Genomic DNA, 20,232 nt, shown 5'->3' with positions numbered 1-20,232 from the left:
CGGTCACAATCTGGTCATTTTACCGTGACGTTATGTTTAGGAATTAAAATAAATAAATTCCGTGAGGACAAGGAACCAACCATATCATGCTGAATTACCAATTCCTTCGATAACTTCAAAATGCCTTTATAAGCAAACAGTATTTGTCTAAGGGGTATTGTAGAATAACTTAAGCTGTTAAACATGTAACTTTTGAAAAAGCGAATAAAAAATATGCTATTTATCTTTCTACCTGTTACTTATTCAAATGAATTCACAAAAATATTGTATTACATTTTTCCGAGTGTATTTTTTAAGTAACACTTCATTTGGTTACAGTTTTAAGTTCAACTATCGATTGCAATGCGCACGCACAAATAAGTAATATTAACGCACGATAGAAGTTGTATTTCTTTGGCGTATCAAAACAAAAATTTTTAAACAAAATTACTAGTGCTATTGTACGTTAATTGTAGAAAGAACAATGTTGTAATATATAATATGACAAGTATTAAATACAACCAACGAAAATATTATCATACCGCAAAATATAATAAAATCATTATATATATTATATAATATAATAATATCTATATTTATAAAATAATTTAAAGTTTTAATACAATTGTCAAACAGGCTTTTTTTTCAACCGCCAAAAAAAGCGGAAGAGATTCTCAAACCGACACTTATATTTTTGTTATGTATGGCCACGAATAACTTTTTACAGAATAATCCGATTTTGATAATTATTTTTTTTAATACGATATACCTCGAATGGGACCAACTATCCAAAAAATTTGGAAAAAATCCAACCCAAAGGGTTAAAGCAGAGGATGATTGATTGTTCAATCACTGATTGTAATGTATGACCACGCATTCTTTACGTAATAGTCGGATTTTGATGATTCATTCGCAATTCGCAGTATAAATTCTGCATATTATCATTGCGATAAGGAAATAATATGGGTGCTTTATTGTTCACTTACAGATTTAATACTTACGATGTTGTGTACTACGAAACAAAAACTTCACGTTGAATGAGCTTAAGACCTGTCAGTCTCTTGTGTGTAGACTTCTCAGTCTCTGCAATTCTGCTAAAGCTCGTTCATCGTGAGGATTGTGTAATTATTCTACTCAGTGCTATTAACTCCATTAGGTTCCATGTGGCCCAACGACGAAATGCACACGACTCCATTTGATTTGTCGCCTTATTTTGTTATTAGGAGGTGTTATTCACCTTTGAATATATAATAGAATAAAAGGCCGTTAAATTTTGTACAAATAAGAACAAAAACAATGGGATGTTGACATACAAAAGTTAAAGAAAAAAGGGTGTAGGGATGTCAGTATTCATCAGCCGCCGACATGATAGTGAAGTGCGCAAATTTTGTTTTTCCGTAGTTTTGTAATTTACCAATTTTTGATAAATTACTATTTTTGTAATACATCTAGACTATATTTCCAAGACATTAGAATAATAATTGAAATAGTATGATATTTTGATGATATAAATTCGACTTGAACATTTCCTTTCCCATTTATTTGTTTTTTAACATGTCGAAATATGATTACTTTACTTAAAAACTATCATAAAATATATTTCAGTAGTCATTTGTCCATATATAGCATAGTCACATTTTATAACATACACAAGCGAGCCACAAACTGCAACCATATAAGGCGCAAATTCAGCCTCACCTCTGGGCGGACGCTTCCCAGTTTTTTTTTATGAGAGGGGGCAAACGGGCAAGAGGCTCACGGGATGGGGAGAGGTGAGGCAACCGCCCATGGACATCCGCAACAACAGGTGTGTCAAGAAATGCGTTGCCGGCCTTTAAGGTGGGAGTATGCTTTTTTCTTGAAGGTCCCTAAGGCGTATCTGATCGGGAAGACCGCTGCCGGTAGTTGATTCCACAAAGTGGCTGTGCGAGGCAAGAAATTTTGAACAAAACGCGCGGTTGTGGAATGCCGTCTACGTGATGTGGATGGTACTTTGCACGTAATGTCCGGTGGTGAAATTCGGCCGCTGGAATCAACCCGAACAGCTCCTCTGAGCACTCCCCGTGATAAATGCGGTAGAAGATGCAGAGAGAACCCACATCTCTACGCAATGCTAGAGAATCAAGCCGATCGGAGATGACTTCATCGTCGATGATTCGAGCCGCTCTTCGTTGTATGCGGTCAAATGGAAAAAGCTGGTACTGGGGAGCACCCGCCCAGAGGTGAGAACAGTACTCCATATGAGACCGAATTTGCGCCTTATAAAGTTGCAGGCGGTGGCTTTTAGTGAAGTACTGTCTCGCCTTACTGAGTACACCAAGCTTTTTAGAGGCCAGTTTGGCCTTCTCTTCCAAGTGACCACGGAACTGAACGTCGCTTGATATATCGACACCAAGTATGCCAATACAGGCTGTGGCAGTTAGAGGAGTGATCTCAGATCAAGTGGATACGACAAAGGGAGACTTTTTAGTGGTGAACGCACAAACTTGTGTCTTCTTGGGGTTGAATTGGACTAAATTTTGTCAGCCCCATTCCGAGACTTTGCAAAGCATAGTCTCGATTTTAGACACAAGTTTGTTCCGGTTCTCGTCGACGCTATCCCGGGACATGTTGGCACGGCCGGTGTAGGAAGCATACCCTGTGCTGTCGTCTGCATAGCAATGAATATTCCTGATTTGCAGCATATCATTGATATGCAGAAGAAACAGCGTAGGGGATAGCACACAGCCTTGCGGGACACCATCGTTTATGGGTTTTAAGTCGGAGCATGCACCGTTCATAACAACCTTGATGCTCCGATCAGCCAAAAAGCTAGTGACCCATTTGCACAACTTCCTGGGAAGCCCATAGAAATGGCAGTTTCGCTATAAGCGCTTTATGCCATACCCGATCGAAGGCCTTCGCTATGTCCAAACTCACCGCCCATTTATGGGTGAGGTATGCAAGAAGATCACCAGGTGAGCGACCCTGACGGAAACCGTACTGGCAGTCGCTGATCAGCTGGTGGCCCTCTAGGTATCCCAAGAGCTGGCGGTTGATGATCGACTCCATTACTTTGGAGAAAATGGAGGTAATGGCAATGGGACGGTAGTTGGACGGATCTGAGCATACACCTTTCTTAGGGATCGGGTGCACTAAAGCCGCCTTCCATAATTTCGGGACTACGCCTGATGAGCAGGAGAGCCGGAAAAGATGGGTAAGGACCGGCGCCAGTTCCGGAGCACATGTCAGCAGCACTATCGGGCCCGCTCTATTTGTGAATGTCCAAGGTGAGAAGCGCCTTAAGCACGGCACCATGCCGGATTTTTACCTCCGGCATATATGAATCGCACCGCGGAATATGCGGTGGTGGTGCACCTTGGTCATCCAGAGTCGAGTTGGACGCGAAGAGGGAGCCCAGGAGATCAGCTTTCTCTTTTGCGTCATGGGCCAGCGAGTCATCATCCCTGTGCAGTGGCGGAATGGCTAGCTGCCAGAAGATTTCTTGGACAGCCTTGGCGAGCGACCAGAACGCACGAGTTCCCGAGGGAAGGCGTGCAAGTCTCTCGCCAATTCTGCCAATGTGCTTCGACTTCGCGTCAGCAATAACTCTTTAACTCTTTTGAAGGACCTGGAGGCATGATTGTAGTGTTTTTGAAGTTCGCTGGAATTCACATCCTTATATACCACCGCATTGACCCAAGCCTGATAGCACTCCTGCTTTCGGCGAGAGGCCATTTTGCAGGAGCGGTCAAACCATGGTTGGGACCTGCCACCGATAGGCACAGAGGAGGATGGAATGAAGAGTTCCATATCTTGCAGTACCACATCAGCAACAGCGTCAGCAGCGGCATCTGGATCTCCCAGCGAAAAACAGATCTGCCTCCACGGGTAGGATGCAAAAAAGCACCGCATCTCGTCCCACTCTGCTAACCTATAGTGCCACACGCGGCGACAGCCTAAGAAGCGGGGCCGTGTTAGGCGCGTGATCGGCATGGTGCTCCGGATCAGGCAGTGGTCCGACGATCCCAGACGAGGGTATACGGAAACTAGGTAGCCGTCCGGATGTGAGGTCAACAGAAGGTCCAACAGTCGAGGTGCACATCTGGGATTCGCGTTGGCGCAATAACCAGTTGCGTCAGACCACATGCTAAGGCGAAGTCGTGAACAGATCTCCCTGCATGATCGGTGGTACGTGAGCCTAGCCATTCGGCGTGGTGTGCGTTAAAGTCGCCAAGAAACACGATCTCTGCAGTGGGGATCTGCTCCAACACGGAATCTGTAGCCATTTGGATGTGTTCGAGGAGCCGGTCAGTTGCTGCGTTACCGCTATGGGACATCGCAGTCTACACGCAGCCAGATGATGGATAGGTCCTGTCCTTCAAGAAAACTCAGGCGTCGAGAACAGACATCCTCCCTGACGTAAACGCACACGCCAGCCCGTGGTATAAAGGAGTGTTAAATTATACTCCGGGTAGGAAAGGTAAGATGAATCAGCCAGGGAGAATATCTGTGTCTCGGTTAAAAAGAGCAGGGTCCACAGTGACTGTGGAGGAGGGTGGTTTGAGCCTCCTGCTCTGTTTGCCCCGAGTCAGCGCATATTTTTTTCTTTTTAATGAAAATAAGGGACAAGACGAGCAGGACGTTCAGCTGAAGGTTATTGATACGCCCTGCCCATTACAATGCAGTGCCGCTCAGGATTCTTGAAAAACTCCAAAAATTCTGAATGGCACTACAACTGCGCTCGCCCTTCAGACCGAAACAGTAATGCTTACACATTACTGCTTCACGGCAGAAATAGGCGCCGTTGTGGTACCCATAATCTAGCCGGCATCCTGAGCAAAGCACCCACTCGTACAAAGGCACTTTACGTCAAAGTGTAAAATACCACCCGCATCTGTTCTGGTTTTCCACAACCGCGTGTTTTGCGGAATCAATTGCCAGCTGCTGTTTTTCCGAACCAATACGACCTAGGGACGTTCAAAAAACGAGCATAAGTACTCGCACCTTAAAGGGCGGCAACGCATCCCTTAACAGTTGTTATTACGGATGTCCATGGGCCGTTGCCTTACCAGTACCTTCCCGTGAACCTCATTGCCGTTTGCCACAAAAAAAGTCATTGTGGAATTATTTACCAGCTTCTGATTTCACGAATCGATACGACTTTGGGACCTTCAAGAAATGAGCATACTCCCACCTTAAAGGCCGGCAATGCATCACATGAGCCGTGGTATGCGTATTGCGTATGGCCATGGGCGCTCGACTTTCCATTACGTGAGCCCCTTTCCTGTTTCCCATATCTTATACAATATATTTTTTTTTTCTGGTGTTAATATTGTGATTATCACAATTCATAGAAAATTCGCTAATTCGCCTCTGAACATCCATAACGCCATACATTTCCCTAAGGCTTTTGACAAAATATGCCATAACACCTTATTACATAATCTTTATCGACTTGGTATACACGCCGATCTTTTTCGTTGAATACAATCCTATATAAAGAATCTTTCTCAAGCTGTTGTCTTAGGTGGTTATACATCGCGTTGCAAATCTACTACACTTCTTTAGTCCTTCAAAGGGACAGTTACACTTTATTAACCGACTTTAAAGAAAAACGAGGTTTACAATTCTTCGGAATTGTTTTTGTTGAGGCAATAAGAAGGTCTGGTTTCCCTTTCCCCATATGGGCCAGAGTGTCATTCCCCATGTCCAGCGGCAGCAGACGGCTGGTTGAAATTACCAAGAGTTACTTGCGTGTTCCAGTCGGGTAACTAGATAGCTGCTCATTGATATTGACGACGTGCTTCAATTTCGCACGAGCAATTTGAAGTCACCCAAGACTACTGTTGTCCGTCCAACACAACCTGGAGACGGCGCAGACTGCCTTGTGTTTTCTTACGGAGACGCAGATATCCCAACCGAGCGATACGTCATATTTATCGTAGTAGTAGTAGCCCGGGTTCTCGGCAATTTTGAGCATCGCATCTATGCGTGTGTCTACAGGTCCCATAGTGGTAACGCAAAAATGGATCGTCTCATGGGCTTACTTTAATATAATTGCCACATAGCGTTCTTCTATTAATTAAATCGAAGTAATACTGAAGAACAAAATAAACTTGACTATGGTGTGCTAGAATTATATGGGATACCATCTTTGCCTGGGGTGTTACTTTAACCTTTTATCGGTGTAATTGTGAATTAGGCAATTTCTTTCCTTTTGTCTGTTGCCAGTTCATTTTCTCCTTACTTTGGTGCTTAGCATCTGGGTAGACCATTTCTTAGGCATTTTGCATTAAAATCGTATTTGTAGTCAAAAATCTAACAGTGTTACCATTTTTTCTCCATGGAAATGATATGAAAGTTTACCAAGCATTGGCGTCTTATTTTAGCTTACTTTTTTGTGATTACTTACAAGTTAGAGACTTTAAAAACATATTAAATATCGTACTAATCTGATGTCAATACTTCCAAATTTCTTTCCTCTTCTAATCCATTTTATGGCTGAATGCGCATAATATGCATGTGCACTGCGAGAAAAGAAAAAATAATAGTCCCGAGTCCGTTGTCAATTTGACGTTTTATACTGACAGTTGTTAGATTGTTTTTATAATTACAATTTACATTATTTTGTGAGGATTTCTGGTTTCATCTACGCATATTTCCACCTTGACACTAATCTTAGTCCTAACAGTTTTACAGAGAACCATGTTATTACTTATTATGTCGCATATTGATAAGCCGTTAATAAAGGTGATGAGTGTTTTATAGTTACATATTTTTCAGTTTTTCGTAATACCACTGTACCGGCAAAATGTATTGTCTGCAGTGGTTGATACCTGTACTCTTGATACCAAAGCCTGTTAATCCGGCTCTAGTGAACACACACGTTATGTTTATGGTGCTTTATCTAATCGGATTTTTTCTCGAACGGAAACCTTGTACGGTCTGCAGTGTAGTTTTCATGGCCGCCGTAGTACTCATTTGTTATAGTGGTATAGGAAACTGTCTGTTTTGGGGCAACCAGTGCGAAGTAGAAAAATATGATACCTAACAAGGACTGGAGTGATGCGGTATCTGAGGTGCATATTTAAGTATTATTGTCACTTAAGACATGTCCACACAGCCAAAACATTCTCGCAAAAGACAATTTATGGAATGCCATACAATATTGTAAATGTATATACATTTATGTAAATAGAACAGTTTAAGTTTGTTTTGTATTGTCATTAAAATCCCAAAGGAGGATATGATTTGTTATATTGTACTTATTTACCAAGTTATGTTTTTATTATACAATTAGTAGATAGTAACTATATACATTATGTGAAATGTAATCAAAAATTTGTAATAGAACAATTTTAGCACAATCAAAAACCAAAAGTAGGTGGATGCTATATTAATATGATATAACTATCATCTTTAATAGAATATTAAAAATATATTAGACCAGCACAACAATAAAGGTAATATGTAATAGCATTAATTGTTTTACTTTTTATATTCCCAATTATTGAAGGACTAAAAATCATTTAAAATGGATTTAAAGCATTATATTTATTATTATATTGAATAATATGATCATCAGTTGCCTGTAAGAAACTGAAATCACTCGAAGAATGAAAAGCTGTAAAATGATAACAATCACAACTGTGAGTTTGATCAGTCTAGCGAAAACAAACAAAAGTGAGTGAGATCAGATCTCTGGCTGTTAAAACATTCAAATATACAGATATAAACTCAATTAGTTACAACAGCTATTAATTATTTACTATAAAATAATTTTTAAACTTCTATAATTTATATAAATAATTAGACAATAAGACTACTAATGTACTAGTGATCAATCACATTAATACTACTGAAGTACTGATGACCTATTTAATTATTTTTAGAAATGTGTGAGATCTGTAATACATAATGGATTAATTACAAAATTACTGGAAGGCCTATTTGCATGTGTTAGATGGGTTTAATAGCAGAACTGTTTCAAGCTGATAAGTTTTTCAAGACCACAGTACAGTAAAGCCCAGGGCACTGCCTTGTATAGGGTGGGGTGTATCATATAATGACAGATGAACATCTTACCAGTAATAAATAGTGTGTGTATGTAATCTTTATGCATTATTAATGAGAAAACTTTGATATGTTAACTGTTTTTATCTTATAAATACCAATTTTTAACCAAGGAAAAAAAATCACTCAGAAATAATAATTGAATAAAAATAATCATGTGGTTATTGATTTTTTTTATTTTCATTTATTAATGAAGGAGTACTTTTTCTGAGAATGCCTATTTCATAATAACTGTTTTATTTTATAACAAAAGTAATTTAAGAAAATATAATTAATTAAAATTGGATCACATGGACTCCCACTTACACCACTACACCAGGGGAGAAAAGATGCATTACTGGTCATTGGAAGTATGCTTGAAGCTACCTAAGTCATATCAGTTCGGGAACACTGCAGGAAGTGCAGGTCTGGCCACATATGGAGTGTTGCTGTCATCTCTGGTCTGGCTCACCCCAGTCTCGGATCAATCCATTTGAGCTTGTGCTATGCAGAGGAGCTCGAATTGTCAGGGACCCAGTGCTCTGTGAAAGGATCCAGCCTTTTTAGTTGGCATTGTGTAGAGACATCGCTTCATTGTGTGTCTTCTTCCACATTTATCATGGGGAGTGTTCTGGAGACCTGTTTCACCTGATTTCTGCCACCAAATTCCACCTTCCCATTTCCATAAATAAGGATATCATCCCCACCATCTCGATCCTCCACAGAGCAGTTTTCAAGGAGCTTCCTTCCACATACTACAATGCTGTGGAATGAGCTTCCTTGTACAGTATTTATGGGACGATATGACATGGATACCTTACAAAAAATCGCGTACACATTTGAAGGCCGCAACACTCCTGCGAATCCTCTAGAGTTGCAAGATAATCACTTAACACCAGGTGACCCATATGCTAGTTTGTCCTCCTTTTCAATAAGAAAAACTCCAGGTGGTAATATATTTCATAAACTGGCTGTTTGAGGCAGGAAGTTCGTAAAATGTGTGGTTATAGAACATGATGGGGGTGGAATTTCCCAGTATGATATAATCTCAGGTGGTGGATTTCAATATTAATCTGTTTTTTGAGATGTTGGAATTTTTAAACAACCAAGTTATTCATTTTCTAATGGAAGCTTGACTGACAAACTGAAATATGAAATAGTTGCGACCACTTCAGTCTATTTGCAGATTCTATTCCTTATGGAATTCCTTAGGATGAAATAAAGTAATAAAATTAATCTGTAATATTATCTGGAAATATTTACATAAATAATAATTTTTGCAATTCCACATAAAACTGGAATACAAGACAAAAATGGTCAGTGCAGGTCATTGATAATAATTTGCATTAATGATAATTATATTAGTGGTCTTCATATACCAACATTATAATTAATATAAGTCACTAGATTTTAACAACCAAAACAGATGATATACTACAGAATGGAAACAGCCATATTATATATTTTATTTTGTGTAAATAACAGAAGTATTACAAAATATTAATCTATTCAAAAATTCTGACTAAAATTATGGACACAATACTAATAATATTCAAGAAACTGTGTTTACAATTCTGGAATCTCGATGGTCAGTGGTTGGCTCACATCTACTACACTACATTATTTATTCTTCTCTTCAATAATGTGCCCTGTAACTGATAATCGTCTTTTTTAGGTAATTTTAGTATAAAGGAGATAAAATATTGTAGTTACATTTGATAGTTTTACAAAGATATTCCTGCTGCCAAATTCCACATTCACAGGTCACACCACAAACTAGGAAATCATCCTCACCATCTGGATGTGAGTGCAATTTTCAAGGAATATCTTCCACATACTACAAGGCTGTGGACTGAGCTAACTTGTGTAGTGTTTCCATTTTCCATGGGTGTTTTCAAAGTGTGTTCACATTCTTTAAAGTCCAGCAATGCTCTTGTGATTCCTCTGGTGTTGCAAGAGAAAGTGGGTGACACTGATCACTTAACACCATGTGCATGTACACTTGTTTGTCCTCCATATCCATATTTTGGTGTTTAGAGGTGAAAGCCTATCACTTATAAACTAGATTGCAATACAAGTAATAGATTACAATTATGTTGCAAGAAACTGGTATTGAGATCTTGTATTGAGGTACATACAGGTATTGAGTCTCCACATACCTGTTACTGGATGGTATATACAGAACACAGCTGTGCACAAGGTAATTTGTACTATAACATACCACAGTATTATAATAACAATAACCCATATTGATTTATAATCCATACTATTATGAAAAGATAAAATTAACAACTTTCATTAAACCACTCTCTATGCAACACCAAGTTATCAAGTTGTTTGTACCTAATTCAATCAAAATCAAATTGTTAATAAAATACAGATACCCTGACAATTGAAGTGTATTTACATATGGGATATAAGGATACTATGACACAGTGGTCCATCATATGTCGGAATTTGATTTTGGCAAAAAATTACCATCAAGTAAGCTAAATATTCAAATGTCATTAACTGACATAAAAAATAACAAACATGCATTTTTAGTTTTAACTGTGAGCTGTATTCTGGGTTAAAGCAAGACATATTTAATTGAATTGTTAAAACCTCATTATGAGAAGTATTTATACTAATACTGAGCAAATAAATAATACGCAAACTGAGTTTTAAATTATTTATTACACAAGCATAGGGATGGATGATCTTTGACAGTATGCTGTTCAATAAGAATTTGAATTGAAGTCTTAACCTAATTAAAGTCAGGATAATCTGAAACAAAAATATAATATATATTAAATCAGACAGTATCAATAAAGTAGAGGCTTAATATTTGATTTTATTCTACTATAATAATCAGAATGGGCCACCATGAAGTTTTTTAAAAGGTCGATTTTTACAACCGCTTTTATTACATCCAAAATTAACAAGTTTGAATTATACCTGCTTATCTTAATCTCCTAGCTTCGCGTTCTGATTCTAAGAGGGTTAGGATATCGCCATCTCTAACCGGACCCTTCACGTTCCTTATAATTTGACGGCTGGTTTCTCCGAGGAACTCCACTTTCACCTGGGTACATTGTCCTTGAGATCCAGTACGACCAAGAACTTTAACAACGCGGGCGAGGACATTAGGTTTATCCATGTTTTACAGATATCGAGCAAATTTTATAAATTTACACGTGCAACGCTACAAGCGTGTAGGTAAGGAAAAGAAATTATCAAATGTCAAAATTCATAAGTCAATTCTCGTAGTCATAGACTATATTTTTTTTCTTAAATGGTATGGAGGGTAGAGGTACGGAGGATCATCGCTGTATATGAAAAAAGTGTTCGTCAAAATGTAAAGTTCACGCCACACTAGCATGAGGGTAAATCTTCAAAGAAGCGCCAAATATAAAATAATACTAATCACTCTAGGTGCACGTTTCCCTATAATAATTATTTATGGTTATATTTACTACATTATCTTGTACAGCGTTGTTGAAATTTTCAATAATTAACTATTTTACTAAACAATAATATTATTATTTTTTTAACTCAGCATACTTCAATTACAGTTGCTACATTCACCATACTTCATGCCATACCCTGTGCCTACTTTGATTTTTTTTTGGATTTTATGACCTGGTAACAAAGACCCTTAAGTCAAGTGCCTACTTTGAAGTTTTTGAACTTTTATTTACAGCATAAGCCGGACACTTTTCTCCCATAAGAGATGATTCTCCTTACCCTCCATACTAAATGGGAAAGACAAAGACAGAGCCATGCAACCATTGTCAGGCGTGTTTTTTTTCATAGATTCTAAATACATTTATTTACCTGACATCTGGTGAATGGTGATACCACACAGTAGGGATAGACATTTAGGGGGAGTCCGGGAGAGTATACTCGCCTACGACTGAAATACTTATAATTCTTTCTATAGTTACAAATCGCTATTTTCCATAAGTTTTATCATTAATAGTTTAAGAGTAATTACCGATTTATACCAAAGTGAAATTCGGCTAATATCTCCCGCCGGGAGGGAGACTTTACCCACCAAGTAGGGAGCCTTTACCCGGGTTTAAAAATAGGTAAAATAATAAAACAAAAATTGAATCTACGAGACTCCAACGCAAATTTCATAGACATATTTGCCACAAAAAGCACTAATTCTCATGTCCATGAAATTAGTGCTCGAATGTCCATGAATAAATGGCAACATGTAATGGCTTTAAATTAATTCTGCAGGAGGTTGGCTGCAGCATAGTTAAAATTTAAATTTGTGTATTTGACAACTTGAACTTCTTTGAGTTTTCAAAGAAATCAGAAGTATTTTTTTTTCTATTAAACCTGGTTGATATAGATAAGTTGGTTGCTCTGGGGTTCTTAAACTTAATTCAGAGTTTCTTGTCTTAAATCCTCTGAACCAATCATTCCGTGCGCAGTTGCTGAAAGTCCAAGAATTATATGCAAAATATATATTATTGCGGGAGAAGGGCTGAGATTACCCTGGGTAAAGTCTCCTCCCGATGCCAGGGTAATGTCTCCCACCCCATGCCAAGCTGTCTTTTAGTACATTTTTATAAAAAGCATATGATTATATTTTATGTAAGCAGAGATTATGACACATAAGTAAAACCTGCCTGCCGTAAATGTTACTAGGATAATTACACTTACAGTGTATATAAATGACATGCTGGAGTCTATTCACAGTAAGCAGCAGAAATCAAATATCGAAAATTGAAAAATATTTCAAACTGAGCACGAAATTGCGTCGTCACTGCTCACTCCTAAATCAAAGTGCCGATAGCAATGTCGTCGCGTTAGCGAGATGGGAGGCGTCTAAGGAGTCCAAGAAGTGTGGTAATGTAGCAAAATCCAGTTCCACAAAGATTCTATGAGCAGTGGCTATTGTCTCCCATCTGCTAAACTCTCCCGGAACCCTACGGATAGATTAGATTAGATAGACCTTTGTGTAGTGATACAGCTCCCACACTATGAATCGTATAGGAAGAGCGACAGTGGTAAGCAGTAGGACCTAAGTTAAATAATATTTACTTAGTTCCTACACGCGTTCCGAGTGTGCTGTAGTTATGCCACGTTACAGACAAACGATTGCGTTTTTTACAAAACTCATTGTATTTTTTATTTATTTATGATTCCTTACAGCTAACAAAATGAAAAGAGTATATTAAAAATTATACAGAATAGATACGCCAATTAAAAGGAATACTATTAACAGTACAATAAGTATGTGACAAAGTAGTTTAAGACAAAAACGAAAAATACTAGAAAAACTTACAAGAAAAATTAAATAGAAAGAAAAGAAGAAATCGTATCCATATTGAGTAACTGAAACGGTGAGTAGGTTGTGTGGTGTGAGTAGTGTGAGTGAATGTGAGTAGTGTGAGTGATTGTGAGTGAATGTGAGTGTTCGAAAATAATGTTTAAATTACGATGTGAGACTAATAATTTATCCTGAATATACTGATGATTAACTCCTACAATTTAAACAGTTTAATATCAGTTTTTTGAACCTCAGACGTGATAAGTTGAAAATGTCGACGGAAGAAAATTTCTTATTATATATGTCAGGAATTCGAAATAGAGGTGAATATTTAAGATACTTAGTAGAAGCAAAGGGAATGTTAAATAAATTAGTATGCCTAGTACGCAATGTTGGTACCTGGAATGATATTTTATTTATGATATCTGGACAGTCACATTTATTATGTAATATATCATAAAGGAGTAACATATCAATTACATCTCTTCTATCTTCCAAGGTATCGATTTTATGATAATAACAGGCCTCTTTGTAGTCTATAGGAATGAATTGAGATTTAAAATTCAATTTTTACATAAATATCTTTTGTATTTTTTCAAGGCGGTCAATATAACATTGATATGTAGGCCTCTAGATAGGACTTGCGAATTCAAGGATGCTTCGCACGTAAGCATAATATAGCACTTTTAGGCATAAGATGTCATTGAAAGGTTCGCAAGTGCGAAGAATAAACCCTAGATTTTTATAAGCCTTCTGTGTTATTATTTCGATGTGGTTATTATGGGTTAGTTTGCTATCATGGATCACACCTAAATCCCTTATTTGAGTAATTTTTGGAATAATTTCGTTATTTAAAGTATGATCAAATTTTATGTTATTATGCTTTCGTGAAAATGTAATAATTTGACATTTAACAATATTAACTGTTATTTTATTTATTTTATAATATTGTGACAGTCTATTTAAGTCGTCTTGTAACATAAAGCAATCGTCTATTTGTGAAATCTTTTTGTCGTCAGCATACAGCAAGAAGTTTGAACTAGCAAAACAATCACTGATGTCATATAAATATATATTGTATAACAAAGGACCCAGGTGCGATCCCTGAGGTACACCAGAAGTCACCTCTACAAAGTCTGATCTAAAACCACCGAAGACGACGGCCCGACAGCGATTTCTTATATACGATTCTGTCCATCTAAGAAAGTTCCCTCTGATTCCAACTGCGTAAAGCTTCTTTAGTAGTATACTGTGGTTGACTCTATCAAAAGCCTTTTCAAAATCTGTGTATATTACATCTATTTGTGATCTATCTTTCATGTCGCACTTAATGGTATGAGTGAACTCAAGCAAGTTAGTAAGGACACTACGAGATTTAATAAAACCGTGTTGGTTGATAGGGATGCATTGTAGGCAATTTCTGTAAATATGATCATATACAATTTTTTCTAACATTTTACCAAATATATTCAAAATGGAGATACCTCAATAGTTACAAATATTTGTTTTTGATTCCTTTTTATGTATTGGTACTATTCGGGCTTCCTGCCAACATCTAGGGAAGTTCCCTTCATTAATGGAGCGCTTAAAGAGTTTTAGTAGCGGAGGTAATAGGCCCGATTCACATTTCTTTATAAAAATAGCTGGTATACCGTCAGTACCGGCGCCCTTCCGGATATCCAATTTACTAAACAACCTCCTAAGTACTCTTTCATCGATCTCAATTGTGTGAAGATTTTCGGAAATATTTGATTCCTCGTTCAGGGTCTCATCATTTAGGTCACTAGGCTGGAATACACTTTGAAAGTATTCATTAAATGCATTGCAGATATCATGTCCATTCGTAAGTAAACTACTTCCGTAGTACATGTTGTGAGGAATACCAGAATCAGTGCGTTTATTTTTAATAAATTTCCAGAATTATTTAGGCGAAGTTTTGATATTACTCTGACAACGGTTCATATATTTTGTATATGATTCGATTTGCAACGTCTTTAGTCGGGCTCTCAGCAAGGAGAACATGGCATAGTATTCTGGATTATTAAACTTTTTCCACCTAGTGTGAACTTTGTACTTCTATTTTCCGCGGAAATAATTAGCAATCGCTATTATTAAAACCAAATGACACTTTGAGTCAAAGGCGACATACTGGAACTTAAATAGTCTTCCTACTTGTGTTCCTGGTAAGCCCAATTGTCCTGGCAGGTAATCCTATTGACCTTGATGATCCTACATGTGACCATGGTGTTATTTCCGTACTTGAAAAGCGTATTTAACTTGATTGCTATGAACATCCGGGTTGTGAATATACGGGCATGTGAATAGAATCTGGAGCTCAAGCACTAAAAGATAGATTCTCTAGCAATATTTCCGACTGATTCCTCATTACTGGCCTGACTTTTAAATATTCGTCTCCATCTTCTTCGTTTTGGTCTCTTTCCTGATCCAATGATCTCTTTTTCAGCATCAGAATCTATTAAGATTCTCCTTATGTCTTCGTCTCTTATTCTTGTCATTTTAGCACAGAAAAGAAAAGGACAAACATTTACATCACAGGTCCATAAATAAAATATGTCTAACTACTAGCACACTCCGAGTCCGTGGTACACGCTATAAGGCTACACAGTAATTTTAATTCCTATGTCCGTGCACCGCCCGGTGTACACGGGCATAACCGGGGTCATTGACAGATAATTAATTATTTTCTGGCATCAGTTGTTAAGTGGATATTGAATCAAGGCCAAAGAATTTGATATCTTATATGGCCATATGGCATGTTTCGAACGCTTTTGTGGGGACTGTTAAAGTCTCACCTATTATCGGAATACTGGATCTCGAAATCTCGTGCGATTGCCAATTAAGTGGTCATTTGGATGGCCAAATTGGGTTCGAAGAAGCTGGGCGTTAAAATAGAGCAAGGCAATATTTCAAGCCAGCTCACATTCTAGCGCTCTACAAAGCGCAGGTATGACTGAGTGCAACGCAGACCTGCTCGAATTCTCGGGGATCCAGTACTCTGTTAGATCACTTGGTGTTGCGCAGAGACGTCGCTTCATTGTACGTTCTACTACATTTGTCACGGGCAGTGTTTCGAAGAGCTGCTTCTGGCATATTCCACGACAAGTCACAAATAACGATATGATCAGCACCATATGGATGTGTGCCATTCCTCCACAATTCGGTTTTCAAGGAACTTTCTTTCACATAATATGCACAACCAAGCTGTGGAATGAGCTTCCTTGTGCGGTATCACATGGTACCTTGCGCATATACCTTGCTAAAAATCCGGCAACCCTTCTGTAATTCCTCTGGTGTTGCAAGATAATGTGGGTGGAGGTGATCAAACAATGTCAGGCAAAGGTAACTGACAATATAAAGTAAGAATAATTTCATTGCCTATTTTATCAAATACTTATTAAAAACATTGTGAATTTAGTTGTTTTCTTTTCTTCATTCCATATAACCCATACTTTCTGTATCAATAAAAATGCTCAGACCCCAAGTTTCGTTATAAAGAGTGTATATTCGATTGTCAATTGTTCCTATGTGGAGATTAATCTACAATCCCAACTCCTAATATAATACTGGTCCTCGCCTCTGGTATTTATTGCAACCCCAAATAGGTGTTGCCATTGAGCTCTAGCTTATCACAGGTTTAAATATTATCATATTATATCACTATACCTGTATTCCATTACTACAGTATCATTACTCAGTACTACAAAACAAATGATTGTACAAAATTTAACATTTTTATTTAAATTATGTCTCATACACAAACATTATTGCAAGGATGTCCACACAGTTTTGTTCCTTTGTTTATGCTCGCCACACTCACATACAGTCTTAGAACATCAATTAATATAAGAATAATTAATAACATCTACTAGATAACTAAAATGGAGATCACATCGGTCATTTAATAGCTATTTTTGTTGAACCAAAGATAATATCTGTTGCCTAACCATAAATAAAGAACTGTACAAAAAAAAATCTGAGTATAAATTAAGTAAATTATCTGTAATCAAATCTGCTTATTCTTATTTCAATTGATAGATTTCGCCATAACGGGCAGTATTTGATGTTCTCTCACTACACAATTACAAACTATAATTTAGTCATCCCCTGCTGATCTCTTTGCTTTCCTCATGCGTGGAGATTGTTTTGGTGTTTTTGGAGATTTTTCTGTAACAATTGAAAATAATTCATAAATATATTTTTTTAATTTAATTATAAATGTTTTTTTATTACTATGATATTTTTAAATCTTAAATAAAAGGAATAAATTTATGACAAGAAAAACTACACACTTGGTATAGTAAACATGACCTCTAACCTATAAGTCCTGGGTATAAATCAGGTATCTGCAAACTTTTGTAAGGTGAATAGGTTTCTTGCCTGGTCATAGATGTTTATATATTATGTATGCATACAGTATTAAACACCTTTTTGTATGGGATAGTACAGCCTTTATCTGGTTTCGGGCTAGATTATTTGTGTGAAGTCAATCAAAATGTATGGATAGTGGAACCCTACAGATATTGGTCAACTCAAAATATTCTATTGAATATTTTGAGTTGACCAATACATAAAGATTATATTAATGTAAAAATTCAAATATTGTTCAAAACAATTTATATATATCAAAAGAAATAAGAGGGTAAATAAAAGTATCACAATGTTGTGAACTGAATTAAGAAGTTTGCGAAATATTTATCAAAAGGACTTACTGATTTGATTAACAACTTCTTTGGGCAACCAATCATAGTCAACATCATTAGCTGTTCCAGTTTCAAGTGGTTTGGGTGCAGAGCGTGGTGCACGACGACGGCCTAATGATGACAATGCTTGCTGACCAAGCACTAACACTAAGACACAAGCCGCACCAAGGAATACGTACAGGAAGAATGTTTCACCATCTAGGCCTTCTGATACCTCTACAATATTCACTGTTTGATTATATACAGCCTCCTGGAAAACAGAATTATTCAGCTTTAAATTATAATATTAAACTCTCATAAATAAAGGGAACAGTTAATTTTTACTTTCAATTGAAAATAAATCACAAGATTTTATGTATTTATTTGATGTGATTTTTAAAAGAGCAATAATTGTTGATTTTCTTGTCTTGTCTTCTCAACGTAAGCCGGTTTCCGAATTGGTTGTATTCTTAAATTAAAAGTATATAAAAATATATTTAATAATATGTAACACTTCTTTCTCACATAATAAATAGTGTTTAGTGTTCTCCAATAATATATTTTTTTAATAGAACAAAAGTCATTTCTGTGCCTAGACAAATCTCTATTTTCACACACAATAAGCTTACATTTGAATTATTTATTTACCAACACCAACAAAAGTTCTATTTATTAATTCAAAGTTAATCAAAGCATTTTAATCAATTACTGTAATTCAGATTGACTAACAAACCTGATAGGAATTTCCAGTAGCATCTTTGTAATTGATTTGAACATTTAATCCAAACGGACGTCCAGCAAAGGATTCACTAGGAATGAAAGAGTAAGCAAATGTAGCTTCTTGCTTTGGTTTCACTTCGCGGTTGAATGGCAGAGCTGTGAAGTTTTGTATGTAGTATGTGTAGTCCATTGGATACCTGAAAGAAGCCTCCATAGACTCGACCAGATAATCTTCAGAACCTTTGTTGGTAAAACCAACTAGGAACTCTACAGGATAACCAGCTTGTAAATCTGTAAAATATCATTTGCTATTAAATAACATGTTGGTTACTCCATTTATTAATCCATTAGGTTTTTAGTTTTATAATAATTTTGAAAGTTTAGCTTGGAATATTAACTTTTAAAAGACTATTATCATTTATAATAAGTACAGCTTTAGGACAACAAATAGTGATGTAAAATCTAAAAACTTTTTTAAGAATACTTTAGTGTATATTGACACACAAATACCAATTTTTAAGAGCATACTCACCAAATGGAACATCACCATAATTGGTTATGGGCTTAGTGAACAATATGGTTGTGTCTACATCTTGTGATGACTTAACCACAGAGTCATCATCATCAATCACATCATCACCAACAACCTGGTTGTCTTCACCCTCTATATCTACTACATCATCAAGTTCATCTTCCTCTGCTCTGGTAATTATTGTGTTAGCTGAAATAGGCATAGACTGAATGAATGGCCTGATGGTGATTGAAAATTTGTAATGCTTATGGTACGAAAAAAGCTAAGTATTTACGACTAGAACAGAATAAGTATATAAAAAAAATTGTGTTAGGTCATGCATGTTGAATGTATGTAAATAAGTCATTAACTATTGTGAATTTTCAATAGATTTATTATTCTATTAAATCTTTGCCACGTCTAAGTAAATAATTTCTAAAATAATAACAACTTACCATTTTGGAAGCACAGTAAGGCGGCTGGTAGTACCAATAATAATAAATATACGAGTTTCATTTTAATTTAATTCTATAAATAGCCTACTGCAAAAGCTTTCTATTTCTGTCGTGTTACAGACGTTCACTTTGAATACTGAGAGTTGGTACAATCACGGCTACAACTTCGCTATTTCATAGTGGACAAATGCGGAATGCCACTCCAATTTCCAAGATTCCAACTCGATTGACGTGGAAGACAAATGTGTCAAAACTCAAGCCACGATCAAAGCTAATAAGACTGACACAATGAACAAAGATAATAGAGCTTGATCAATTCTAGTAAATGGTACATTTTTTTTTAAATTATTTGTGGTTCTCAAAATACTAATTTGATAAAAACATCCGGCTCTACAGTAGGCTTATTCTCGTAAGTGGTAAAAATAGAGAATAGGATCGAAGCGACCTTATGTCAAAATGTTAAATTTCGTATTCTTGTAACACAAATTGACGGTTCAGTTCCGATTGTGTTGAAGTCACGTTTCGTTTTAGGGAAATTGCACGTTGCGTGTTCTCATAACAAGATAG

The 20,232-nt window shown here is 36.7% G+C and overlaps 3 protein-coding genes across 3 annotated transcripts; 1 reads left to right on the top strand and 2 right to left on the bottom strand.

Annotated features, from left to right (window-relative positions):
• Positions 1-6,556: 6,556 nt before the first annotated feature.
• Positions 6,557-7,440, top strand: LOC126965529 (bladder cancer-associated protein). Its single transcript, XM_050809196.1, has one exon. It carries the CDS (start codon positions 6,773-6,775, stop codon positions 7,010-7,012), a length of 240 nt encoding a protein of 79 aa, XP_050665153.1. The 5' UTR covers positions 6,557-6,772; the 3' UTR covers positions 7,013-7,440.
• Positions 7,441-10,670: 3,230 nt separating this feature from the next.
• LOC126965541 (40S ribosomal protein S28) lies at positions 10,671-11,231 on the bottom strand. Its single transcript, XM_050809200.1, has 2 exons — positions 10,951-11,231; positions 10,671-10,779 (listed from the first exon to the last, which is right to left on the bottom strand). Exon 1 carries the CDS (start codon positions 11,150-11,152, stop codon positions 10,955-10,957), a length of 198 nt encoding a protein of 65 aa, XP_050665157.1. The 5' UTR covers positions 11,153-11,231; the 3' UTR covers positions 10,671-10,779; positions 10,951-10,954.
• A 5,781-nt stretch (positions 11,232-17,012) lies between these two features.
• On the bottom strand, positions 17,013-19,901 carry LOC126965442 (translocon-associated protein subunit alpha). The gene is made up of 5 exons (XM_050809066.1): positions 19,666-19,901; positions 19,232-19,420; positions 18,713-18,990; positions 18,010-18,250; positions 17,013-17,464 (listed from the first exon to the last, which is right to left on the bottom strand). The coding sequence occupies exons 1-5, from the start codon at positions 19,724-19,726 to the stop codon at positions 17,394-17,396; spliced, it is 840 nt and encodes a 279-aa protein (XP_050665023.1). The 5' UTR covers positions 19,727-19,901; the 3' UTR covers positions 17,013-17,393.
• Positions 19,902-20,232: the final 331 nt, after the last annotated feature.

Source organism: Leptidea sinapis, chromosome 1 (assembly GCF_905404315.1).
Source record: "Leptidea sinapis chromosome 1, ilLepSina1.1, whole genome shotgun sequence".
NCBI classification, from domain to species: domain Eukaryota; kingdom Metazoa; phylum Arthropoda; class Insecta; order Lepidoptera; family Pieridae; genus Leptidea; species Leptidea sinapis.
This window is presented reverse-complemented; position numbering and strand designations above follow the sequence as displayed.

Bases quoted from the DNA above. Each gene is read 5' to 3' on its own strand.
- LOC126965442 (XM_050809066.1), bottom strand. From the start codon at position 19,726: ATGAAACTCGTATATTTATTATTATTGGTACTACCAGCCGCCTTACTG. The intron at 19,421-19,665 runs GTAAGTTGTTAT...TGCCTATTTCAG, and splicing joins CTTACTGTGCTTCCAAAATG to CTAACACAATAATTACCAGA. The intron at 18,991-19,231 runs GTGAGTATGCTC...GATATTTTACAG, and splicing joins TTATGGTGATGTTCCATTTG to ATTTACAAGCTGGTTATCCT.
- LOC126965529 (XM_050809196.1), top strand. From the start codon at position 6,773: ATGTATTGTCTGCAGTGGTTGATACCTGTACTCTTGATACCAAAGCCT.
- LOC126965541 (XM_050809200.1), bottom strand. From the start codon at position 11,152: ATGGATAAACCTAATGTCCTCGCCCGCGTTGTTAAAGTTCTTGGTCGT.